Raw genomic sequence first — 27,895 nt, forward strand, 5'->3', positions numbered from 1 at the left:
GGGATTGAGGAAGGAGGAGAGGAGAGAGAGAGAGAGAGAGAGAGAGAGAGTGAAAGCTGCACAGAAAAAAAGTATTCACTGATTTGAGAACAAAAAGTATAAAAAAAAATCAAATGCAGGTATCAAGAACAGAATGCCAAAAAAACAGGTATATTATTTCATTATACACATTTGCAAGAAAGAGAGGGCTACATAGATAGATCGATGAAGGCTAACATATAGACATGGCTAGGTAAGAAATTTTGATATTTACGTATTTTGTGTGTGTGTGTGTGTGTGTGTGTGTGTGTGTGTGTGTGTGTGTGTGTGTGATATGAAAACTGTGCTTTTCATTGTTGACCTGAAAGGCGTGTGTCAAACTAATCGCTCACAGAGGAAGAGGGAAAAAGAGGATGTTTATACACAGCGACGTGTGAACATGCGGCATCACCAACAAGTGGACGCAGCAAGAAATCTGCCTCTGCCCCAAAAGAATGTTTTTTTTTTCCTGAAATAATAATAAAAATAAAAATAGAGATTGTTATCATATAATTTAATTGTTATGAGTCAGGCTAAAGTGAGGACACGCGTTCAAACAGGCAAAACAGTCACAAGAGAGAGGGAGATGGGGCACAGTTCAAAGCATTACAACACATTGTCTTTTGAGAACACTGCGGCTCCAAATCTGCTTGCTGTTCTAGCTGGAACCAATTGCAAAACATATTTTATTTTACAAAAGGGAGCTAGAGAGAGAGGAAAACAAAGTTCTGTAGCTACAAAGCACAGGAAATATTGTAGAATATTACAGGATCACCGTGACCGTTATGTAATACTCGTGTTAATTTCTGCGGTTCCATTGTTGTCACAGGTGTGATTTTTCTTTTTTTTTTAAATCTTGCTGTTTTTATTTGATTTTTTAAAAAAACAGATTGATGTTACTGCAAGAATTCCCCCCAAAAATCTATGATTTGTGTCTTTCCGACAGCATCCTACATAACCATTCATCTTTAGGGGTGTTCACAGGGCAACTTTTACTCCGATGTAGCACTGGGGCTGCCCCCCGTAGAGCGTTCACACGTACAAAGTTATACTGGTGTATCCCCTGAAAACAGCTTCAACCGGAGCAAATTTAACCCTGCTTCAGGAGGTGGTTTAAAAATTGACTCCGGAGTAAATGCTAGTTTGCGGGGCAGCACCGATATAAAATGGGACGTGTGAATGCTACAGGGGTAGCCTCGCTACGCGTGAGAAGAGTTGATTACATACGGGTATTTGTTGCCGAATGAATCGTAGAATGCGTTGCTTTCGTGCTTTGTTGTATTTCCACCATCTTTCCTTTCTCTCTCATCCTTTTACGGTGTCTGATAGACCACAGCGTTGATTTGTCTGGAGAAGTAAAAACCATGGTTTTTCGGTATGTCACAAACAAGGCGGGGAAAAGGAAGTACACTTTACGCATGTTTTATTTCTGTATTATTACTATCGTATTGCACGGCTGCAGAAACTGCTGTGTGAACGCGAGTGAGGCTGCACCGGGGTTAACACGCTTCTCTTTAGTAAGCAGCTTTTTACGAGTGAGCGCTCCACAAAATTTTCACCGGTGTAAGATACATCGCAACAAAATACATCGGTGCAGCACCGATGCAAATGTGTGCCGTGTGAACACCCCTTTTGAAAACCTTAATTGTCATTCTTGATTAGACAGTCATTGGTTACACCCAATAACAAAACATCTTTCTCCTTCTTTGCAGGGTATTGAATCGCTCGCAACTGGACTGTTCCAGTCGTCTGACAAGACATTTTGTCTCTGACCTGAACGGACTTCATCAGCTCATACACAAAGGCTCGACAGCTTTCGCCTGAGCGTTGGTGAGGGAACACAACTACAGTATTTATCCGTCCCCCTGAAAGCCAAAAAGTGACCACAACAAACACCTTCTAACCTGAGGCAACCCGAACAGTCCGGTTGCCTTGACAATGAAATGACCCGAAGAAGTGAAAATAATCACAGCTATCCCTCTCGTTAAACTGCTGCCCTTATCTTGCCATTGGATTTATTTTTCAATATATTTTTCTCAAAGTGTTTTTGTTTCTTTTCCATTTGAAATGACTTTTTAAAAAATATGAATATGTATGCGGAACTTTTTTTTTCTTTTCTTCCAGTTTTGGCGTAACTGTTCACTTTATACAAAGGCTGGAGTCATATCATGCTATACATGTCAAGGGCTTGAACAGGAGTAAGGAGGGAGAGAGGGCAGAAGAGGCGACTATTCTGACCGCCTCACCCCCTCCGCCCCTCCCGGGTCCGCCTCCAATATTAGCCGTATGCCAAGGGTGCCATGCATGGATTGAAGTGAAAGACGTAAAGGCATGACGGTGTATAGTGTAAAATGTAGAGGAAGAGAGACCGATAGATAAGAGTATGTCCTGGGCTAGGATGTGATCATCAATAAATAAATGAATAAATTAATCAACCATTTTCAAACCAGGACCGAGATTCCTTACACTGAGAATATATGGTAGAGGTTATAATAGTGGGAAAAGGTAGTTATAACGTGTACTCACTTCTAAAGGCATTGCTATCTACAGTACAGTACCTGCATGTGTCACCTGGCACTGCTTCCCATTGGCTGTCGGGTGAAAGCCAGCTTTAGGAAACACTTTCTGTCCCTGTCAGGACTGCTTACGGAACAGGAAAGTCGCGCCAATGTAAACAAAAGACAAATGTTAAATGAATTGGTGTTTGACACTTTCAGCAGGTCTTGAGTATTTTTCCAAGGTTTCGATTGGCTGACCCTCTTCATATTTTTGAAGTGATAGATATTTTCACATATTTATTCAAAAAATGTTCTGACGTAAACACTACTGTTGCCAGAAACAAAACAATATACAACAAATGGGTCAGGTGAGACAAAATGTGAATACAAATCTGTGTACCGGCTAATGTAATAAATACAGACAAAATCAACAAAAACACAATCCATATCCAAGGTAACAAAAAAAAAAAAAAAAGGAAAAAGTTTCATTAGCAACAAACGACACCACCGGAAAAGCAAATTAGATTAGAACAGAGACTTTCATTAACTTTGTTCGAGAAGGTTTCAAGGCTGCAGAGTTCTGTGTTTCCTTTCAAAAACACATTTCTTTGTTTGTTTGGCAGCAGGCCAGAGAACATTGGGGGAGAACCCAGAGCAAGGGAAAAAAAATTAACAACATTATATCTATCTATCTATCTATCTATACACACACACACACACACACACACACACATATATATGTGTGTGTGTATATATGTATAGATAGATAGATATATAATATATATCTTTATGACTAATATTTTCTTTAATTATCCTCACTAATATGTACCTAGTTGCATTTTTCTTCGTCTTCTTTTTTTTTTTCTGTTTTATTTTAAGTAAACAGCATCGTTACCATCATCATTTCCACAGCAGTGTCAGAGGAAGCGGGTTGAGTAGGAGAGCGAAGTGGAAGAGGACAAGTTGGAGAAAGGAAGGAGCGGGCACGACACGGGCTGCTTAGTACAAGCCACATCCTCTGAGGTTGTTGGCGATGATGATATCGGTCACAGCATCAAACACCACCTGGATGTTCCCTGTATCTGTGGCGCAGGTCATGTGACAGTAGATTTCCTTATTTGGGGAGCGATTCTTGCTCTCAAACTGTGCTTGGATATAAGCTGCAGCATCCTCGTAGGTGTTTGGTCCTGGAGAAAGACAAGAAAGGTGGGTGAAAGTAAGACACTGTGATCCTTAAATCTGTCTCATTTGTGCATTGATTGGCACACCCCCACAACCTTGCGCTGACTCCTTTCCTTGGGCATCTGGAGCTTTGCGAATCGTTGGTGGAATATTTACATCTGCTTAGCGATAAAAGTTACGAAAGAATTGGACAGCTCGAGACAAATCAAGAGTGAAGATTGAAGCAACCTTTCCAAAGCGGTGGGGTCACAGGCAGCTTAGAGGATTCAGAACCGACGCAGAATTAGGAACAGTTCTGTTTGACAGGTAGATTTAACATGAGTAATATCTGTTGATTTTCGTGCTGGTGCCAGCCTCGTTTATCCTGTTTGGGAATTTGGCAGACACCTCTGCGCCACGGTCGGCGTTCTGATTTATCAAATGAGTTTGCTTTGACAGGCGTACAACACAGCAGAAAATTTGGTGGCTGAAGGCCGACTCAACTTTGCGCCTGCTGAAATCACATCAAAGTATTAGCGTAGACGGACGGGGTAAGGAGATTTTGGTGACTCTGATATGGGGCGCAGGAAGACACATTCTGCGCTCCGGGCACGTGTGGTGGAAGTCATTGGATTTCATTTCTAACTATGACAACAGTGTGCATCGAACCCACTGAATAATTGCAGAAATCAATTTCTTGAAGGCATTATTATTACTATCAGCCATGGCACAGCTATGGAGGGCAAGGATGCTGGTGGTCTAACACAAGGATAGCATGTGTGGAATGTCATCTCCAAGTGCTGCCATGAAGAACTGCTTGCAGTTCCTTCTCAACGTACTTTGCGCACCTCGATCTGCCGCAGGCCACAAGCAAACCAGTTTATTCTTCAAGGACGATCTTATGCACCACATTTAAAGGGAATGAGAGGAGCCACTTTGATCGGCAGCAAATCAAGTCGGCTGTGTTCACTTACAGCGCAGGTGTCAAACTCAAGGCCCGGGGGCCAGATCTGGCCCGCCACATCATTTGATGTGGCCCGCGAAAGTAGCTCAAACATGTCAACTTACATGATCCTTTTTAAAATGTCGACCAAAATTTTTAATTCTAATATGGAATAAATAAGAGATATATTCGAAGCATTTCCTTGTTACTCAACCCCTCATGATAGTAACTTAAACAATAGTTGAATCAACATATTCTATTTTATTCTTGACTTCTTTATATGGTTTCAGTCATAACGGCCCTCCAAGTGAAACGGTAACTAAAATCTGTCCCGCGACAAAAATGAGTTTGCCACCTCTGACTTATAGAATGGGCACAAAATGCTCTTTTTTTAGCATCTGCTTTTTAATATTTTTTTGGGTGGGGGCATTAGTGAAATGAGGTGACATACAAACCTTTTGGAGCCTAACCATCTCAAAATTTGCAAATGGGCTTTGTCAAAAAAAAAAAAAGACCATTGCGACAATAAAACAGTCGCCTGTATGCATAAAGAATACCAGCATATGCACCGCGACTGAATAAATTGACCTTGAGGATGAAAACAGTATCCAACCATCCATCCATCTACTGAACGACAATTTACAGTCGTGTAGTTTTTATGAGACGGCAACCTGTGCACTTTGTTGGTTGCTGGTCTCCTCCACCTTCATGCATTTGGCAGAGATGCGTCTCACCTGTGTACTCAGGGAAACAGATGCTGAGCGCTGACTTCTTGATCTTCTCGGCAAACAAATCTTTCTTGTTGAGAAAGAGGATGATGGAGGTATCGATGAAGAATTTGTTGTTGCAGATTGAGTCAAACAGCATCAGAGACTCATGCATGCGATTCTGTGGAAAGAGAGCGGGAAGGGGTGAGAATGTTGAGTTTTCCACACGAAAAAAGATCTGTAGGAAAATGAAAGACAAGTATTGCAAATCTTTTTGGAATGAAGCACAAATAAACAAATCAATATGACATGAGGGTCCATTGAAGACATTCTTTCTGCAATTGTCAGTTTTTTTTCATCCACAAATGGCCTTCACACATATCAAGTTACTCAAGGTATGCTTTATTTGCATTTCAATACTTTTTCAATACAATGTCAACAAATGACATCACAAGGGATACATTATTAGTGGTGGTCAGCTTAATAATCATAACTGCAGTATGAGGAGCTTTGTGCTTTAATTGCACTTCTTGATAAAGTAAGGCACTCATGTACCCAATTTGCTACAAGCAGATGCGAGAGAGTAGAAAGGTTTCATGAGAGCGACAAGAGCAAGGATGACTTATTGGCAAATACTCACCCCGCTGAAGTGTACTTCGTCCCAAAGGGCTAATTGGAACAATTGTGAAGGACTAAACAGCAAGAGCCCACGCAAAATATGACATATCTGGTAGAGATGCTTGGGAAGCACTCCCATCTGATTTAAGTCGAGAGACCGTGAACTCATCACCAGTCAATCACAGGACTGACAACCATTCACATTCAAACCTATGGAAATTCTGAGTCTTTACTGAGCCCAACATACATGCTTTTGGACTTCGTGAGGAAGCTGGATTATCCAGAGAGAACCCCTACAAGCACAGGGAAAACATGTAAACTCAACACAGCAAAGCTTTAAACATGCCAAAATGAGATCCTCACTGTTAGGCAACGGTCATATTTTTAAATTGAAATCTGTTCAATTAAAAAGAAACAAAAAACTTGTGAACGACATTTTTGGTAATAACTTTAATAGAAATGGATCAGGATCAGCTCATCAGCAAACTCGGAAGAAACAAGATAACGATCCTGATCATTTGAATCAGGTGTGTTGCAGCAGGGAGAGATGGGAAACAGGCAGGACGTCGGCCCTTGAGGACTTAGTTTGCACACCCCTGTGAAAGATATTGTATATTTGGATAGTTCTTTGAATTAACTTTAATGGTTACATTCTTTGGAAGTAGTTTTGTTTTAGCAACAAGACCAGGGATGCGCAACTTAAATGCTGTAGGCGGCCAACATTTTTTTTCCCGATCTAAAAGCAGGTCTCAATGATAGTGCAGTTGACGCAACGCAATTTTGGTGTATTTGATAGAGGCGAAGCCGGACAGATTCAGTTCTCCGCGGACCAAACACGGACGCACCGTCGTGGCTGCAAGGCGGTCTCCTATTGCCCACATCACATACGCGGGTGATTATATCATCCGCAAGGGGAGATCTTGCAATTTACCACGTAATTTGCGAATGCAAATGTCATGCACGGACACCAGCGAGTCCATCTCCTTTTCCATAATGTCAAGCGCGGCGTGCCCTCCGAATGTCCTGATTTGAATGCAAATGAGGCATGTTGCTATGATTGGCTGGCACTCATCTACGTTCCATCCCACAAAGGTGCACAATGGCGCAAATGCCCCGTTACGCCCAATTCCACCTGTGCAACATCTAACAAAATACCAAAAGAAAGAGAACTCCACTCCACACAGCTTTGCGCTACAAAATAAAGCCCTCAGAGTGAGGTTGAGCGCTGCATGCTGCCTGCGGGCTGCCAGTTACCCAACCCTGAAAATACTGAAATTCCCATTCTCAGGTGTGTTCCGTCTTGTATGGATTTGTGAAATGACAGTTATGACAGTTATTATATAAAAATATAAATTAAAACATTGCCTGTACAATTAATAAGGCATTGGACGGTTTAACATTGGAAAGGAGGAATTCGATGTCAATTACTGTGTTTCCGATGGGACAATCTGCTTGTAAATCTAAAAATATTCCAGAATGGGCCATGATCAGCATTTCAGGTCCTGTGAAGCCGAGGGTCTCCGCAACAAGTCGATAAAACCCAGTCATAACCTTTTGCGATTTTTACCTCACAGACTGTTCAAACATACGTCGATAAATAACAGAATAAACAAATGTAAAAATATAAACTGTACTGTAACATCACAGCAAAAGTGTCCAATATTTATTCTCAACATGTTGGCCCCATCTAATTTTATGAATGTATTACATGTACCATGCCAAGTATCCGTACAGAAGAAACATTAACGGACGTATTGGTCGAGCTTCAGACAAACAAAGTAAAATGAGGCAAAGTTAAAGAAGTGGGTTGCCTCCCATGAAAAAATATAAATGTAGGCATGAAAATGTTACTGACTCACATTTAGTGATTTAGCCTTTCAGGCATTTAAAACATAGAAAGGGAAAATAAGAGCTGTGCAGCTACACAAAATGAACCACAGAACAAAAACTGAAGCCAACACCTGACTACACAATAACAACAGCTGCACATACAAAATGAGGAGGAGCTGCATGCACAAAAACAAATTGCAATTCCTGCTCACATTTCAAAGGCAGTGCACGTGCCTTACACCATCGATTACAAAGGCGACAGGGTAATCCGACTTTTGCATTGTACATGAAATTAAGTATTCCAGATCTTGATTTCTTGATTTTTTTTTTCTAATATCACAAACATTGTTTTGACATTTTGAAACCACGTAGCTGTGTTCATGGCTTGATGTGCTGACAGCCAGTGGGTGTGGAAAGGGGTGGACCAGTGAGTGCCTTGTGGATCATTAATCCCCTCATACTGGCTCCACCCATGGGCTCATGGTGTCTTTGACACAACACTTTCTAGTGCTTTGCAATCACGGGCACATACACACCCACGCAAAAGCACACACACCCTTCCCTATACCATCGACGCACACTCAGGACTCAGACCACAAACACATGCGCAAAGCAGGTTGATCAACAGCCTGAGGCAGCTCGGTGTCTAATTAGGACGCGCCATAAATGGAAATGGGAGACGTCATCTACCTGGTTCTTAAAATAACAATTTGGATCTAAGCAGACATGCTTTTTTCGCGAACATCCAAGGCTAATTTATTTTCTGTATGATCATTTTAAGTAAAATGAATAGAGAACTAAAGATTATAAACTATACTGTTGATGTTGCATGTATGTTAACCCTTTCAGGGACCATGGTTACTACACTGGACAGCTTATCATGTTATCAGGTTACAGTGTACATGAAAGGGTTCATGTTAAGTACCCTGGTCTCTTTAATTGACTCTCTAATCTCATGCAATTTTTTCAGTAGGCAGGGAAGGAAGCAACATGAGCAAGCTGCTCCAAACTACGGGTGGAAACTGCAGTCCCAGTTGACAATGGAACCACACAAACACAATGCTTTTATTTTTCACAGCTCAAGTTTGACTTATGAGGGCACAGTTACGGACGGACAATAAAGAAACAAACACGTGCAGCAGCACCCAATAATGGTAGAAGAAGCCCCCGGTGACCCTATCAAGTCAACTGTTCCACTGAAGCACCCTCTGAGAAGTGTCAGACTGAGTCAGCACACTACATCTCAAGCTTGAGTCTTGACTAGTTTAATGTAGGCCCCAGCAAAAAGACAATAGTTCCCCCAAGTACAATGTGCAACAATAAAGATGCCTTTCATCCAGTGCAAAAACCCCTCCCAAAAAAACTAATTGACATAAAATAGCAATTTAAACTAAGAATAAATTGATGTGAAATAGATTTTAAATTGTGTATATCAGGGGTCGGGAACCTTTTTGACTAAGAGAGCCATGAAAGCAAAATATTTTAAAAGTGAATTCAACAAAATGTCAGAATAATAAGCCTCTGAATGTAAATTTTTTTCAACGTAAGATTTTTGTTGTTATACTCACCATTCATGTGAATGGTTTTCCGTTCCTCACGATTGCTTAAGATCCAGCAAAGATAGCGGAATTATAGTCATCTTGCCGGGTCCATATGCGGAGTTGCTGCAGGCTAGCTTGCAGCCTGCTCAGTTGCTTGCTCGCTTCCTTTCCGTTGTCTCCCGCAGGGTATTTTGATGCGAACGTAGCATGGCACGTGTCAAAGTGCCCTTTTACATTCGACCGTTTCATCGATGGTATTTTGTCATTGCAAATTAGACACACCGCAGAACCTGATCTCTCCACAAAGGCGAATCCTTCGGTCCATTCGTCCTGAAGTGAACAATACTCGTCATCTTTTTTTCTTTTTGCCATCTTATTCGTCGAACATTTGAGCTAATGACCGAGCGGGCTGATTCAAAAGGGGGCGTTTACCTGTTACCCAGCAACGGCCAACTTAGGCCAGTATGATCCAATTAAAATTGCTCCTGCCACCAACTGCAGCCCTGAACAGGACATGAGCAGTGAAAAATCGATGCATGGATTAAACAAGCGAGAATATTTTGTTTTATCTGCGAGCCAGATGCAATCATCAAAAGAGCCACACCTGACTTGCGAGCCATAGGTTCCCGACACCTGGTGTATTTTATAGTACTGACACAAAAAAGACAGTCAAATAGTCAACAAATCACTTCATCGTGCAGCCAACAAGTTTCTCTAATCCATTCGGACTCAATTTGGAACAATATCCAGGAGTTTGAGAACATCATGGGGCTATCAGACGATGATATCACAGGCAACCTTCAGGGTCCATCCATCCAGCCATCCATGCTATCAAGCACACTCACATTCCCTCCCAGGTTCAATTTACTGAAATAGGTACTGTATTTTCCGCTTCTCTGCACTAAAAGGCGCACTGGATTATGAGGCGCACCTTCAATGAATGGCTATTTTGGAAATTTTTTTTCATACATTGGACGCATCGCATTATAAAGCGCAATCTACAATGCCTCCACTAGATGGTGCTACGCTCCTTCCATTCAACTCGAGAGGCGTCCGTTCAACTCGAGAGATGTTCATGACCGCCTCTGAAAAACGTAAATTAAGCATTACTGTACTTAAATGAAACTACGAAAATTGAAAATAATGTATCAACACAGAAAATCAAACGAGGAAATCACAAAATAAATTCTATATCCCCCTTACAGAATTTATTTTGTGATTTCCTCGCTTGATTTTCTTCGTAGTTTCATTGAAGTAATCATTAATTTTCGTTTTTCGGAGGTGGCCATGAACGCCTCTCGAGTGGAACGGAAGAAGAGAAGGCACGAAGACGGACAAAGACGTACAGTACCTGTATTTGTTGAGACTGTGAAAACCATTAATAAAGTCTGCGTTTAAAAAAACAAACAAAAACACAGCTCCTTTTTTCAACAAATACAGGTGCGTCTTTGTCCGCCTCCGTGCCTTCTCTTCTTTCGTTCAACTCGAGAGGCGTTCATGACCGCCTCCGAAAAAACGCAGTGGCATTTCCTTGATCATAGCGCCAACAGAACTATCAGATGTCAGTCGTAGTTATTTGTTCCTTTGTTGTGTATTCACAAATGATGAAATCACAATATAAATTCTGTAGGGGGGGGTGGCTATAGAATTTATTTTGTGATATCCTCGCTTGCTTTTCAGTTTTGATGTATTATTATCAATTTTCGTAGTTTCATTGAAGTAATCGTTAGTTTACGTTTTTCGGAGGCGGTCTTGAACGCCTCTCGAGTCGAACTGAAGAAGGCATGGAGACGGACAAAGACGTACCTGCATTTGTTGAGACTGTTTTAAAAAAAACAACACCACAGCTCTCCTTTTTTTGGAGCCGCAACAAAAACTTATTTAATAAAGCAGCGACACAGTTCACTGAACCAACAGCAAGTTATAACATTGTAAGCATGTCTCCAGCAAGGAGCCATCTTGGGGGTCGACATATTACCAGAATGACCATACACAAGACGCACCGGATTTTAAGGTGCGCGGTGAGCTTTTAAGAAAATGGAAGATTTTTGGTGCGCCCTATAGTGCGGAAAATACGGTACATGTATTTGGATTGAACCCAAAACCCGCTTAATATGAGGTGGTCTCGAAGTCGTGACATCATCAGGCTAGACCAGAGCGGCGGAGGCTGTCGGTGATGATGACATTACTTGCAGCATCAAAGACAAACTGCATGTTTTTCGTGTCGGTTGCGCAGGTCACATGGGAGTAAACCTCCTTATTTGATGACTTGTTCTTGCTCTTGAACTGAGAAGTAATAAAGGAGATTCCTTCCACATACGTGTTTGGCCCTATGGAGACAGAGACGACAGAGATATGGCATCATTATTATGGTTATGAAAGCGTTGGAGTCATGAAAGCTATTTTAAGATTGACTTTGTTTCTATTCAGTCTTTTTTTTGAAACCAAACAGTCTCAGCATGATGTACTGATAAACACATTCTGCACGTTACATTCTACTAATATGCTTTGAGGATCCCTGCAGCAAATGCAAAAGGAGGGGTTTTATTCTAAAATTCGACCACCATTGATGCGTTATTTTTGGCACCACAGTCTTGGACGGCCGCAAATGAACGAGAGCTCAAAGGCAGCAACCGTAATTCACAGCACGTATTGATTCATTTCACAAATCTAGTGCATGGCCTGTGGTCCACATCCATAATCGACTGTGACAGTCAATAAGGCAAGGACTGGATTTGCAGCTTTTCACTTGTTAAAATGCTTTTCGATCGAGCCAGATGGTGGTGAGTGGAGTCATCTGTGGGCCAAGTGTCACTAACATATCTTTGGCAGCACCGCGGCGGGCCTGTCTGCTTCAGTTGCAACACCATCAGAACATGCGCGGGGTCCTTCCATGCCAGAAGATGAAGAAAGGAAGCGGGAATGATTGGAATGTGAATGTTCTCTTTCTCACAGTTTATGCTGTTCGGGTGCCTCTTGACACTGTGTTCCCGCAATCTTGCTCTCTGGACTTGGTTCTGCTGTTTTCCCAATTGCACACATGTTCTCTATCTTTCACACTTTCTGTTTGTTTGTTTTCCCGATTGTCTTTGCTCCCGTTGCATCTCTTCAATATGAGCCTGTCAGCTGCTCTCTATTCATCACCGGCAACTATGAGCATGCTGCAGCCAGTATTGGTCACTCATTACATTCATGAATTGCATGCATGCAGTGACACTAATGATCAGTTTTTGGTTTAAGTGTAACATGGATACAATTGTCAGTCAAAATATTGGTCACCTATTTCTTGGGTCAGTCAATCTTTTGGAGCTACAAAAAACTACTACTTGCAGTGTTTTTCATTAACGCAGGATGCAGCAGTAACAATTATCTTTTGAGCATCTTGACATATTATGCACGCACGCACACACACACACACACACACACACACACACACACACACACACACACACACACACACACACACACACACACACTAATATATGTAATATACATTCCAGAAAAACTGGTCAGTGTTGTGTTCGTCATGTCATACTAGTTTAGCAATGCAAGGCAATTTATCATGAGAAATGTGAATAATGTGTATTTGTCATGTGTCTGGACAGTGACCTTTCAGCTGGGGCAAATAACAGTAGTTGTGTTGTGACTGTTGGTTCCTTGATGTATCACTTGCTATGCAGGAACTGTGGGCCTTCATTGTGTTCCCTTTATTATGTCATATATGCTTGATGTCTCCCAGTATTTAAACGTGGATTACTCAGTTACAATGAGTGCAAGCGTCAGATCACTTTCGAGTCAGCTGCATCCAGCCCTGCTCTCTGTAGGTAACTGTATTTTCATAGCTCAAAACTTTTATTGGCAACTTCCACGTCACGGCTGTTTCTGCATCCAAATTACTTTGGTGTTTTAAGTGTTTATGTAATTGCAGTTAAAATCAAACCATATGTGTTGAAATGAATGAGTCAGTGTTGTGTCTCAAAGCAGTACTGTAGATCCTAATTTAATGGCGTCACTCCCGCAGTTTTAATTGAACAGATTCAGGAATTAATAAAAGTGAAAAAACATTGTAATTCTAGTGTCTCATTCAAAGTGAGAAACAGACTAAAGTGACGTGAAGGGAATTATAGAATTATATATTTTTGTGGACATACCAGTGTATTCAGGGAAGCAGATGGACAATGGCGACTTGCTGATTTTGTTTTCAAAAATGTCCTTTTTGTTCAGGAAGAGAATGATGGAGGTCTCTTCAAACCACTTGCTGTTACTGATGGAATCAAACATCTTCAGAGACTCGTGCATGCGATTCTGCAGGAGACATTAAACATTTTTTACAGGTTGTTTTATGCATGACTCATAGAGTCAGACATGTAACCCAAAGAGTCATCCAGCAAATGGAAATCTGTGCATGCAAAAAACAAACAAACCAAAAAAACTCAACAGCAACAACAACAACAAAAAACAAAACAAAAAACATCAGGAAAACAGTGTAAAGTGAATTACGTGATTATATAATTAACGTGTGACAATCAAAGCCATGCATTGTTAGCGTTTTATCCTTCAGTCACGAACCAGTCTAATTGTATGATGCCAAGGATCACACCACTTGTGGCAAACTGTGTGTTTTTTCTGTAATGGAAACCCGTTTGAAAATGAGTGCAATGAAAACACCCAACGAGTATTTAAATACATGCTGGAATAATAATACTGCAAAGTTCCAAATTCGAGACACTGTTAGATTAGCAAGAGGAACACATGCATGAAAATATGGGCCTATAATAACGAAAACTCCTTTTATATAAATACACATACATACATGCATATATACCTTACATATATATATATACATATATATATATACATGCACGCACGCACACACGCACGCACACGCACACACACACACACGCACACACGCACACACACACACACACACACACACACACACACACACACACACACACACACGCCTAGTAAACCTAAATGCGGACTGTCAAGGATAGTAGATATAGTGCAAGAGAGAGCATGCAATAAACACACAAACGCACGGAAATCATGCCAAGCATATCCGCTTTTCCAAAGGTCTCATACCTGTTGGTGGGTGGAGCATCTGTGGAACATCTGAATGCTCATTGCTTAGACAGGACGGCCGAGGGTGAGAGTGACAGGTGAAGTGGAAGGTACCAAAGATGATGCGAGGTGGAGCTCAAAAGCAGGAAGCGAAAACGCAAGGGACACACTTCCCCGGGACACAGCCTCATACACAAACTCACATGACGTACACAGGCACCTCTACATCTGAGACTGAAAAGAGGCAGGAAAACAGTTCCCCTAAAGCAGCTGTCACATCGAAGGACAGCAAGAATGCCTGTGAATGTGTGCGGCTGCTTGTCAAAGTGAAGAGTTTGTCTTCAACAGCAAGATGGGAATAAAGAGAAGAACATCTGTGTGTATGTATATATGTGTGTGTGTGTGGGTGTGTGGGTGTGTCTAAGGAGAGACTATATATACATCATACATCCAACACAGAGGAAAACAAATTAAGCCTCTTTTCCAAAATGATCTCAACATATAAAAAAATAAGATTTAAAAAAAAAAAGATCCTGCCATTTTATTGTGCACAGAGTATCTTTTTTTCCAAGCATTTGACAGATTGATTAAAATGTAAGTTTAACCCTTTCATGCACCCTGCATTCGGATAACATGATCAGCTGTCCACTGTCGCAACCGCTGTCCCTGAAAGGGTTAAAAATATCCCATTCACCCCAATTTACATGGTTGTTGCCACTGAATGAGAAAAAAGGTGCTCAATCAAAAGTTACAAATCTGCATATAACTTAATAAATGGGTGTTTCGTTTTAAACACTTTCCTTTGAGTGTGGATGCATTTTTACGACCCTTTATAAATCCTCCCATTCCACCCAAAAATGCTCTACCAAAAATACAATTGGCATTTCAACGACCCAACTCCACCAGGAGAGGTATAAACGTTTGCAACAAAACTTTAGACTGTGAGGAAGTGAAACAGGCATCTTCTTCCCTTTCATGTTCTGCTTCACCCAAAGGAGAAGAGTAACTTCTTTCTATGACCACTGAAATCCTATTTTGCACGTACTTCAAAAAGGAAGCAAAGCAAAAGTGAAATATGTTGTTCTCTGCACCTCAAATATCTTTGAGACTCTCCCCGAGTGGCGTGGTGTTGTGTTTACGCCACCCCCGGAATAGCTTTCTTCCTCCCAAAATACAGCACATGGAGGTGTCTGGTAAAGATGTGAGTGAAGCAGAGCATCCCAGTTCTTTTCCTCGTGCTATCATTATAAATTCACACGAGTGCTTGTTCTTTAATAATTACACCTCTTTGATCAGCACCCTGTCTCATTAAAGCAAACTGTGCCATATATCAGTCTCATGGGTAACCACATGCTTAATTAAAGCATTGTAGGTGCTGCACCGCACGCGGAGCTGCTGAGGTGAGGTTGCTGGGAATTGAAACAAACTGTCCCTGTGCGGTTGTTTTTCATTACTGGACAATTTGAGACAAGAAGTAAGCGCCTGATCTCATGTTGGAGAAGGTTAGTGACAAGTGGGGAGATGGTGGCAGATGGCGAAAACACATTGTCTTCTATCCAACATGATTGCAGTCATGTTAAAAAATATATAATCAATAAAAAATAGCACAGTGGTTGACATCTGCAGAGATTGCAATTGTCAACATCAGCCCATCACACAAGAGGAGACTTTGCGGCGCTCCCGACTCACAAGGAGGCATGAAGACATCTGCGTAAATAGAGCACTAATTCTCAGCGGATACACGTCAAGCCTATAAATATCAACCAGCATGCATCATATTCAAATTAGCCCCTTTGTTTGAAGGCACATGACATTAGCTTCTCGAGCACACCACAGTATGTTGTCTGCACGTCCACCTCATCTATGTCTACATTTACCAGCACTTGCATCCTTGGTATGTAAGTAAATAGTGACATCCTAGGGCGGGGGTCGGCAACACGCGGCTCCAGAGCTGCATGCGGCTCTTTAGCGACATCTAGTGGCTCCCTGGAGCTTTATAAAAAAATGTTTGAAAATGGAAAAAGATTTTGATAGTCGGCTGATATAGCTCAAATAGATAGAGATACATGTTGCAGCTCCGAAAAAGGAGAGCTGTGGTGTTGGTTTTTTAAAACGTACACTTTATTTATGCTTTTAACAGTCTCGACAAACACAGACACGTCTACGTCCGACTCCGTGCCTTCTCTCTTCTCGTTCAACTCGAGAGGCGTTCAAAGACAGCCTCCGAAAAACGGAAATTCATGATCACTTCACTGACACTAAGAAAAAGCAAAAATAATGCATCAAAACAAAAAATCAAGCGAGGAAATCACTAAATAAATTCTATGGGGGCGTTTGTGAACACACAACAAAGGAATGAATAACATAAACAATTCTGAAACAGTCCAGTCTCCTACATACATACAGCATGTGTTTCCTTCATTGTAAGTTTTATAGAAGGCTTTTATTTTTTTCGCGGCTCCAGACATATTTGTTTTTTGTTTTTTTTGTCCTGTATGGCTCTTTCAACATTTTGGGTTGCCGATCCCTGTCCTAGGGCATGAGCATGCCATGACATCACGAAGACAAAGGCCTTCCATAACTTCACGTGTTGTTTGATGTAAAAAATCAGTTAGTGTATATTTTATTCAAACGGGGAAGGGGGATTGGGGACTGGCAATTGGGAAATTCGGGACAACGCCAAAACGGTCGACCAATTCCAGGCTGACCTGGTCTACCATTGTCTTTTTTTTTTTTTAAGGTCCTTATTCCTTTATCATGGGTGTCTTCAAATGGCTGAGCACGGGTTATGATACACATTTTTTTTCCTCGCATGCGCTGCTATCACAGTGTACACCTGTTGTTTGATCAAGTGATCACAATGAACCAATCAAACTGTTTGCCGGAAGCGATTTGCGACTTGCTCCAAGGTTCTAAAAGCGGACTCGCAAAAGAGAGTTTTTCCAAATGAATGGACAGACTTGTTCTTTTCTATTCTTCCAGAAGGCAGCTCAAAGCTCTCGCGTCTCATGCGTTGCTTTAATAACATTAAGCAGCACTTCCAAGACAAAGAAGCCATATTCTGCGGCCAAACATCCACTGAACCCGGTGACCAGAACTCGCCAGCTAGCCAAGCATTTTGCGATGTTTCGGTCGTTAAAAAAAAGGCCGCAGTGCAACTGCACATTATTCAAAGGTACTGTCGACCTAATCACCTTTTTACTTGAAATCTGCATCTACTCGTTTTGTTCTTAATTTGAAAGCTAGGCTTAATTTGTCTGTTCTGAGTTACTGCACTTTAAATTTATAATTGAGAGTGAAATGTAAGCCTGACATGTTTGTGCTAGTTTAATGGATGTTTAATAATATCTGTTGTTCTTGGTGTTCTTTGCATTCAAATGTGAACTATTAAAGGCTTAGATGTGTGTTTATACACTACGTTTTTGAGAAAAAAACATTTTTTCATGTTCCTGCATTGTTCTCTTTTTGTGGGATCCAAAACATTTCATTGACGATTCTGACAAAACATTGCAAAAACATAAATGTTGTGATTAGGCAATGGAGTACAGCGGGGGCATACACAGTGGGTGGGGGTGGTGGGTGGCGGGTCCAAACATGGTTGGTTGGGGAATGAAAAAACTTCTGTCCCTCATGTCAATGGATGCTATTTGATCAGGGCAGAAGTTTGTTAAAAAGTCAGTATCAGACATGCGCGTTGCAGGCTGCAATACATTTTTATTTTAAGCTAGGTCTCATTTTGATTCCGTAGCACTGCAATGGTACCATGATTATACCAAATTTAATAAGTGCCTTGATGGTCAACAACATTGTGAGACTCTAGTTTATACCACAAAAATGACGAGACAGAAGGAAAACCAAATTTTCGACTGTCGGTCGCAGGCCGAACCGGGGGCCTCTATAGCTCCAATATCTGGGCTCAATTTGTTTGAGGCAGAGTAAGTCCCTGTATTTATCCATTAAAAAAAAAAAAAAAATACAGCTTGTCTTCATTAGGGTTGTGGGTAACCGGAGTCTAAATAGGGCTCTAAGACGCACCCAATTTGTGTGCCCAGGCACCCTAATTTCATTACGGTCCAAATGAAAAAAATCTGAGGTTGCACCACGTGCAATCTGTCGATCGAGGATGGAAAAAGTCTCCTCGTCTCTCAAACCTCGCTCAAACGGAGACGCATGTCATGGCCTCAGCCAATCAGAGATAGTGAAGGGCGGGACGTCCTCTGATTGGCTCTGGCATGATATCCTTGCGCTTTTTTTGTTTTGTTTGTTTTTTTTTTACTTCATTAAACACTCAACAGGGCTGGCTACTCACTTGCATGGGTAAACACATGCAATTGCACCTCTATGTCATGCGACAAGAAGACCGACACACACACACACACACACACACACACACACACACACACACACACACACACACACACACACACACACACACAACGTGGTGAAATAAAAACAATATGCGACAATATAATTGTGCTCTGCGGAACCGAGAGGTACGCAACACAGCTAGCTTCCAAGAGCGGCCAAAAAGGAGAAGTGAAGACGTATCGGTGAGTATCTGGTAAGTGTATTGACGATACTGACAGCTCCTAAGACTGTGAGCATTGCATTCATGGCAGCGAATACGCTGCAAGCCAAATCCTGTCTTGTACCGTACTTAAAACAAAGAACTTTGGTGATCAGATTGTTCGTTCATCAGTCAATATTGTGTAAAATACATTTTTTCCTCTTCATAAGATTAAACCTGTGATGCTTCGGCGGTGAATGTGATGCGGTTGAAAATTCTGATGCACCTAACTTTAGTGCTGATGCAACCAAGAAGAAAAATTGGGTGCAGTGGTGCAACCAGTTCTAAACAGCTCGTCTAGAGCCCTGCTTTACCATCAGGACTTTGGTTGAGAAGTAGGGTACACCCTGGAGTGGTTGCCGCTGAATCAAAGGCAAAACTTGAAAGTAATAGAACATTTATTATTTTTGACTTTCTCTACACTCTTGAATCCACATGCGTGACTATTCAATGTTTGAGTACTTTTTGCACAAGTTGCTGGTTTCGAACAAGGAACTAACTCACTTTACCTGCAAGCTGAATATATGCCAAACTTTTTGTGAGTAATGTATATAGTGTACAATTAGATGCTGAAAAGCCACACAAACTTTACAGACAGATGATGTCATGGTGTTTGAATCCTACGATCCTCACTGTGAGGCAGACGTGCTGACCAGTATCCCAGTAGCCTGCCAAATTACCGGTATTTTAAAAAACGACTCAAATATTGTAATATGAATTTTTTAAGGTGAAAATGGAGATACTCATGAATTGTCTGTAATTCCGAAACAGCAATCCATTGTGGTGGCCATAATCCATTGCTTATTGGCCTGATCTCTTTAGCTACAATAATCTTGCTCCTCAGGTACTTTGTAGTTAAATACCATTACCAAAACATGATAAATCCCTTCCAGTATGACAACATGATGTAAATGCAGTCAAGGCTCAACTTTTTGCGCCTCAGAGGTAGAGCACAGCTTTCAAGTGTTTTGTCGAACAAATTTGTGAAGGTATTTCGAAAGTAACCTTCACTGCAGTGTGAAAAGTTCCATTTCATTCAAATACATGTCACGTTTTAGGAGCAAGAAGTACCTTGTCAAACCAGAGAATGACAAATGCACAATATGGTGGTCTCTCGCTATATTGTGGTTCACCGTTCATGGACATGCAAAAGCTCAGATTTTTTTTTCTTCCCAAGTGCAATTTTGCATGCTTCTTTAAAAAAAAAAAAAAAAAAAAAAAAAATTACAGCTTACAACCCAATACGTTTGTGTCCGGATTGACTTTCTGTATTTTTTCAGCGTCCGCATTGTGTCCTGATTGGCTAGTATACCGTCAACCAACTTGAATCCATCTCCTCCTTGCCATGTCTCCTGTATAGCACCGAATAGGTCAATTTGACCCACAATATCATAGTGGGGTTAAAACAGGTCTTGACCTTTTTTTTCCCAAATAATATAAACAATAACAATTAATAAGTACAATAATGATAATAGCAGATAAAAGGCATCAATCTACTGGTCGCCATTTTTTTCCCTGGTTAATGGTCTGTGTAACCACTGAGCTTGTGCTGTAATTGGTCTTTTGTTTGGGTAAGTGCTAGGTATAGGTCACTGATAGATGCATTTCAATGTAGTCCTCTTAATGGCAGGACGGATCCCATCTGTTGGATTAGACTGCAGTTGCACTATTTCATATTCAGTTCGTGTCCGTTTTTTCCTCTCACATCCAGTATTTGTGGTCTGATTTGGCTCTGAAAATGCACCGAAGGTATCGGTGCATTTTTGGGCTTATGGTGCTATGACACATGCAGTATCCGATGTGAGCCACGTGAGGGAAAAAGATGTGACTTGGTCACTTCAACCATATAGTGTGTAAATCAAGCGTAATTCACACTAAACAGTGAGAGAGACACTCAGGTGAGCGTGCGTCCTTACCGTGGTCTCGTCCTCGTGCAACACCTGGTCGTATCCACTGAGTGCGACGCAGAAAATGATGGCAGTGACGTCTTCAAAACAATGGATCCACTTCTTCCTCTCTGACCTCTGGCCTCCGACATCAAACAGCCTGATGGATGGATGGAAACATTTCCATGTTTGCAGCTTTCGAAACATCATCAGGCTCAGTTATTGGTCACTTTGCATGACAGATGGGTCTGACAGCTCGGCTTTAATATAATGTATTCAATCAAATATTGGAGAGGAGTATTGAACAAAAAATCTTTTTGAATACCAATTTTATTGAAAGAGAGATATGTTTATTATATGGCATTAAAGGTAATTGAGGTAGCATGTTGAAATAGATTTTTATGAGTCTTCTTCAATGTTCTGAGGGCCTGGTTCAGAATCTCACTTCTGGCTTTACTGGATGTTTTTATTGTTTATTTTCAGATACCGCGGCTTGTATGTTAACTTAATTGAAGACTTAAAAATGTCTATCAATGTGAATGCGCGTTTGAATGCTTGTCTATTTGTGCCCAGAAATTGACGAGGCACAACATGCACCTGGCTCCTGTCCCTTGATTGGTTTGTTACTTCCATTTCACAAAACGAATGGAATGTGTACCTACATGAGGTTGACATTTGTGCCTCCTTTTTTATTTGGTTCCTACCAATAATGCAGTGCAAATGGAAGCTGAAACAATTTTTTAAATGTCATGATTTCCACATATGATGGAAGCACGTCCCCGAACAGCTCGGTTGAAGCAGACAAAAACAAGCGAGATGTTCTAGTTTTGCCCCACAAAGCAGCAGCAGGCACTTGCGGCTGAAGAATGAAAGTCATTTTTTTTGTAACCAACACCCCTAACTGTGTGTGCTACTTGGGGATGCTATGGATCTACCCTACTTATTGTTATTTTTTTCCTGAGGGGAATAAATGAGACGTCTATTTGAAGTAAGACATTTTTTTATCAGTTTTTGTTTTCTTTTACTTTTTCAACGGAACTACACATGCGATTAACTGAGGCAGGGCTTCTTTTGGAAGAAACCTATAACAATGGTCTTTAGGCTAGCATTCTTAATGTCATTTGGAGCAGCGGGTGCCTCTTTTTTTAGATACTGGTTTATTTTCTGTGGTCAGAGAGTCAAGTGGAAATGCCCACTTTAATGTGCACAATCTCGGGGAAAGTAATTCTGATAACGTATAGGGCAGGGGTGTCAAACCAATTTTTGTCACGGGCCACATTATAATTACCGTTTCCCTTGGATGGCCGTTATGACTGAAACTATATAAAGAAGTCAAGAATAACGTGTTATTCAATTATGAGGGGTTTGGTAACAAGAAAATGCTGACAATATGTCACTGATTAATTATATATGAAAATTTGAAATTTTGGTACAGATTTTAGCAAGCATCATGGAAGTTGTCATCTTTGATTTGCTTTTGTGGGCCACTTAAAATGATGTGGCGGGCCACATCTGGCCCCCGGGCCTTGAGTTTGACACCAGTGGTATGGGGGGATGCCTAATTGAGAGTTTAGGCTATTCTCTCCCTCAAACCACTCCGCCACCTCCTCCTGAGCTATTTAACATCGATTGTAACACTCAAGTTCCACTTAAGATATTTCACATTGCTGTCTCGCTTCTGAATCATGAGACAGTAATGGAATGTGGGCTGTATAAGGCAGTATGTTATCTGAAGTCTAATTTGGGAAGGATCACTCCCATCTATTTTATGCTTCGAGTCCAGTTGGGAGTGTCCTCCAAGAGAGGAAATGAATGCAACCAGGTTATATATTACATGGAGAAAATGATAGGAAGGCTGATGGGCTCCAGATCAGTCCGGTAATACTGAGGCTGGCCGTTCAGTGCCATAGTGCCACGTAATAGCGACTGAGCCAAAACGATTTTGGCATCTCAACAGAACACGCTCAGTCCAGCACTGGCTTGAGTTTATTGCCTAAATATTAAAACTTTGGGTTATAACTGAGCATTTGGATCTGACAACATACATTCGTGCAATGTGTGCTATGTTGATGTACAGTTAGTGGTCACAACATTAGAAACAGTAGCCTTTAGCCCTTTCAGGGACAGCGTTTACTACAGTGGACATCTTATCATGTAATCAAGTTACAGGGTGCATGAAACGGTTAATGAGGTCCGATATAACAGTTGTATTAAATTCCAGATTTAAATCCTCAAATTTGATTTACACTGTCAGAGAGGTATGGATTAAACATAATGGTCTTCAATACGGGTACAGAACTGCATTGCATCATGCTGGGAGATGTTTCAAACATTCTGATATCTTCATGTTGGCAAAAGATCTGATTGCATGTAAATAAATTTCGGCTACTATTTGAGACTCATTTCTATCCATCCATCCATTTTCTACCGCTTATCTGGGGTCGGGTCGCGGGGGCAGCAGCTTTAGCAGGGAAGCCCAGACTTCCCTCTTCCCGGCCACTTCTTCTCGCGCTTCCCGGTGGATTCCGAGGCGTTCCCAGGCCAGCTGGGTAATATAGTCTCTCCAGCGTGTCCTGGGTCGTTCCCGGGCCTCCTGCCGGCGGGACTTGTCGGAACACCTCACCAGGGAAGCATTCAGGAGGCATCATAATCAGATGCCCAAGCCACCTCATCTGGCTCCTCTCGATGTGGAGGAGAAGCGGCTCGACTCTGAGCCCCTCCCGGATGACCGAGCTTCTCACCTTATCTCTAAGGGAGAGCCCGGACACCCTGCGGAGAAAACTCATTTTGGCCACTTGTTCTTTTGGTCACGACCCCTAGCTCATGACCATAGATGAGGGTTGGAACGTAGATCGACCGGTAAATTGAGAACTTTGCCCTTTGGCTCAGCTCCTTCGTTACCACGACAGACAAACAAAGTTAAGAACAGAATCAGCGACAAAGGGCAGCCTAGGTGGAGTCCAACCCTCACTGCAAACGATTCCGACTTACTGCCGGCAATGTGAACCAAACTCTGACAATGGTGGTATAGGGACCGAACAGCCTGTATCAGGGGGTTCGGTACCCCATACTCCCGAAGCACCCCCCACAGAACTCCCTGAGGGACACGGTCGAACGCCTTCTCCAAGTTCACAAAGCACATGTAGACTGGTTCCCATGTACCCTCGAGGACCCTGCTGAGGGTGTAGAGCTGGTCCACTGTTCCACGGTTGGGTCGAAAACCACACTGCTCCCCCTCAATCTGAGGCTCGACTTCCCGACGGACCCTCCTCTCCAGCACCCCTGAATAGACCTTACCAGGGAGGCTGAGGAGTGTGATCCCTCTGTAGTCGAAAAAAACCCTCCGGTCCCCCTTTTTAAAAAGAGGGACCACCACCCCGGGCTGCCAATCCAGAGGCACTCTGACCATGCAATGTTGCAGAGGTGTGTCAACCAGGACAGCCCCACAACAGCCAGAGCCTTGAGGAACTCCGGGATCTCATCCACCCCTGGGGCCTTGCCACCGAGGAGCTTTTTAATCACATCGGTGACTTCAACCACTCCCCTCCCAATCACGCCATTCCAAGTCTCACTGTCATTACCCATGTCGGCATTGAAGTCCCCCAGCAGAACAAGGGAGTCCCCAGCAGGAGTATTCTCCAGCACACCATCCAAGGACTCCAAAAAGGGTGGGTACACTGAGCTGCTGTTGGGTGCATATGCACAAACAACAGTCAGGACCCGTCCCCCCCACCCGAAGGCGGAGGGAGGCAACTCTCTCGTCTACCGGTGTGAACCCCAAGGTACAGGCACTGAGCCGGGGGGCAATGAGTATGCCCACACCTGCTCTACGCCTCTCACCGTGGGAAACTCCAGGGTGGAAGAGAGTCCAACCCCTCTCGAGAAAACTGGTTCCAGAACCCAGGCTGTGTGTGGAGGCAAGTCTGACTATATCCAGTTGGAACCTCTCTACCTTGCACACCAGCTCGGGCTCTTTCCCTGCAAGAGAGGTGACATTCCACGTCCCTAGAGCTAGCTTCTGTAGCCGAGGATTGGACCGCCAGGGTCCCCGCCTTTACCCGACCCTTTTGGCCCCTCCCGTGGGTGGTGAGCCCATGAGAAGGGGGACCCACGTTGCCTCTTCGGGGCTGAGCCTGGTCGGGCCCCATGGGTGTAGGCCCGGCCATCAGGCGCTCGCCAACGAGCCACACCTACAGGCCTGGCTCCAGAGGGGGGCCCCGGTGTCCCGCGTCTGGGCAAGGGAAACTGAGATCCATTCATTTCAGTCATCATAAGGGGCTTTTGAGCCATGCTTTGTCAGGTCCCTCACCGAGGACCTGTTTGCCATGGGTGACCCTGCCAGGGGCAAAAAGCCCCAGACAACTTAGCTCCTAAGATCATTGGGACACACAAACCCCTCTACCACGGTAAGGTGACGGCTCACGGAGGTAGACTCATTTTTATTCCCCAAACGCAAGGAACGTGTGCATTTCGTTTGATTGTGCAACATGCGCAGTTGCTGAGTCTACATCTCTGTTCACCCGGATTTTAGGCACACATGCATGAAATCGGCAAATTGAATTCGAAAACTAAAGTCATCCGTCTTCACTGGCACAGCTCCAGGCTGTAATTCACTCACATCTCTTTTCAAATGAAGAGCAATCATAATCTTGGATGCTGAACTCATTTTTATAGACTACAATACCAAAAAGGCATTTAAAGGTAGTATTAGCATAGGTGCAGAAAATATGACATGAAGTTGCTGTGTTTGTGTGTGCGATGAGTCACTTGGCGATTCAGTTGTACTCATACCTGAAGTGGAGGTTTTTGAAGGTAAAGTGTGTCTCCACAATGCCCGTAGTCTTCACCCGGGTCCTCAAAATGTCCTGCTCTGTTGGCTGGTAGTCGGCAGCACCAATACGATCTAGACTGTCTAGATAGCTGCAAAATAAGGAGGATACATATTGTTAATTAGCAGTATTCTCCATGGCGGTATTTATTGACTTTAATGTGGATCAAAATAAGACTATAAAATGAGCGATCCAGTACTTTGGAAGTTATCGCAAGAATGAAAATTGGTTTTCCCAAGCAAAATGAAATATTCACCGAGGCAATATTTCACTTATGGGAACCCTCAGATTCAGGGACCAACAAATATTACATGAGAAGAAGAGAATGAAATCAAACGTCTGAATTACTGCGCTTTTGCTACAATTAATCTGTTAAATGATCATGAAATGAGCCTCTGTGTCATTTTCTTCTTCTTTATTTTCAAATAAAAATGTTGCAACCACTTCGTACGAAAGAATATTCAAGATATCCATCCATCCATTCATCCATCCATCCATCCATTTTCTGATCTGCTTATTCTCGCAAGGGTCACGGGGCATGCTAGAGGGCTATCCCAGCTGTCTTCGGGAAGTAGGCGGGCTACACACTGAACTGGTTGCCAGCCAATCGCAGGGCACACAGAGACGAACAACCATAATGGGACAATTTAGATTGTTCCATTAACCTGCCATGCATGTTTTTGGAATGTGGGAGGAAACCGCAATACCCGGAGAAAACCCACGCAGGCACGGGGAGGACATGCAAACTCCACGAAGGAAGGCCGCAGCCGGAATCAATCCAGTCGATCACCGGGCCACCCTATTCAAGAAATTGATTTCTTTATTTTTGCATGTACAACAAAATTAACAACAAAAATGAGATTTAACCAGGCCAATGTGTGAAGACCCATCTATTGTATAACCATAAGATAACTACTGCAGTGATTAATGTTTCATCTAGCAACAATTATTCAGCTGTTATAAAGTAGATAGTGACTCGGCCATCATGAAGTGAGAAGAGTGGTCGATAAATCGATCCTGCCATGTATTCCGTACAAACCTTGAGATATTGCACGTGTTGAAATAATATGCTGATAAAATATGCTGATATAAATGATGTAATACCATCGGTCTCAATAAAATCCATCCCATTCTTCCCACAATTGTCATTGCAGACGGGTGAAGTTCTTTGCCTCTGCAGTTAACAATTCAGAAATGTTTACGTTGTCTTTGCTCTGCAGCTAGCTGACATACACTTAAGCAGGAAGATTGAAGAGTTGTGACGACGACAAGGAAATATAGCCATCCCCATCCATCTTGTGTAACAAGTCTATGAATGTATTTATAAAGGACGGTGTGGTTTCAGCACCGTTAGACGGATGCTGACTTACCTCCCGATGAATGGAAGGACAAGATGGAGAAATGGTGGTTTATGCATGCACACAGACATGCACGCACTCACACTTGCACTGACTTTCAGGTCGATTGATTACATGGACAGGAATAATGGTTAGAAATTGTGCACTGAAGCATGAAGATAATATAAGATGTTATGGGAGAAAGCCATAAAGCTAATATTCTTTTGACACAGGATGGTGATTTCACTTTGAACCACTGCTGATTCATATTAGTAATTAACAGCAGACTGTTTTAGTTATCTCCTAAAATAGCTGGAAAGATGAAGGACTATCCAATGTTTGGGATCAAGACAAAAAAACATGTGGCGTGACAGACACTAAAAATAATACCTGATGCTTTTCAATTCTGCTCTTTGTCATGTTTGAAGATAAAAATAACTAGAAACAAAGAGCCATTGTTTTATCGGGCAGCAATTTTGCATCTCCATCGTGCTCTGCCCAATTTATTCACCACGATAAAGCAATACAATAAATGATGCTGGCTGGAACAGCTCAGTCAACAATTACTTAAAAAACAAAAAAAAAAAAGGAGTTATTTACATGTATGTACTGCATGCCACTGTGTGTCAAGTGTGGATAAAATGTGCTGTTTGAAGTTGCATTTGCATGTCAGCCAACATTATTTGTGGCGCAAGATGCTGCACAGTGCTCAAGCAGATTTTAAATTATGACCTTCGGCGTGGGAGGACAGTGTGATATGTCCTCCGAAGGTGTCACACATGGCATTGGAATTTCAATCAACAGGCAACCAGATGAAATGGATAGCTGTGAAGTGATTATGATGTATTCGTGTGTGTGTGTGTGTGTGTGCGTGTGTGTGTGTGTGTGCGCGCGCG

General features: G+C 42.3%; 1 protein-coding gene and 1 long non-coding RNA gene across 4 annotated transcripts in view; one reads left to right on the forward strand and one right to left on the reverse strand.

Annotated features, from left to right (window-relative positions):
* Positions 1-2,130: 2,130 nt before the first annotated feature.
* The window catches only part of LOC109520003 (guanine nucleotide-binding protein G(o) subunit alpha), a 92,146-nt gene continuing 66,381 nt past the window's right edge, over positions 2,131-27,895 (reverse strand). Inside the window, exons 5-8 of one of the 3 annotated variants that reach the window (XM_019876929.1) lie at positions 25,625-25,753; positions 20,864-20,993; positions 13,468-13,621; positions 2,131-3,703 (exon numbers count right to left, since the gene is read on the reverse strand). In XM_019876929.1, the coding sequence (XP_019732488.1) occupies positions 3,516-3,703; positions 13,468-13,621; positions 20,864-20,993; positions 25,625-25,753 (601 nt within the window). In that variant the 3' untranslated portion in view covers positions 2,131-3,515. Of the gene's footprint in view, positions 3,704-5,354; positions 5,509-11,382; positions 11,647-13,467; positions 13,622-20,863; positions 20,994-25,624; positions 25,754-27,895 lie in introns of those variants that run through there. The other 2 variants (XM_019876927.1, XM_019876928.1) reach the window with 2 other exon arrangements.
* Positions 7,984-9,123, forward strand: LOC109520004 (uncharacterized). The gene is made up of 2 exons (XR_002169066.1): positions 7,984-8,992; positions 9,024-9,123. It is a non-coding gene; the product is annotated as an uncharacterized LOC109520004 (long non-coding RNA).

This window comes from Hippocampus comes, unplaced genomic scaffold, assembly GCF_001891065.2.
Source record: "Hippocampus comes isolate QL1 unplaced genomic scaffold, H_comes_QL1_v1.1 scaffold110, whole genome shotgun sequence".
NCBI classification, from domain to species: domain Eukaryota; kingdom Metazoa; phylum Chordata; class Actinopteri; order Syngnathiformes; family Syngnathidae; genus Hippocampus; species Hippocampus comes.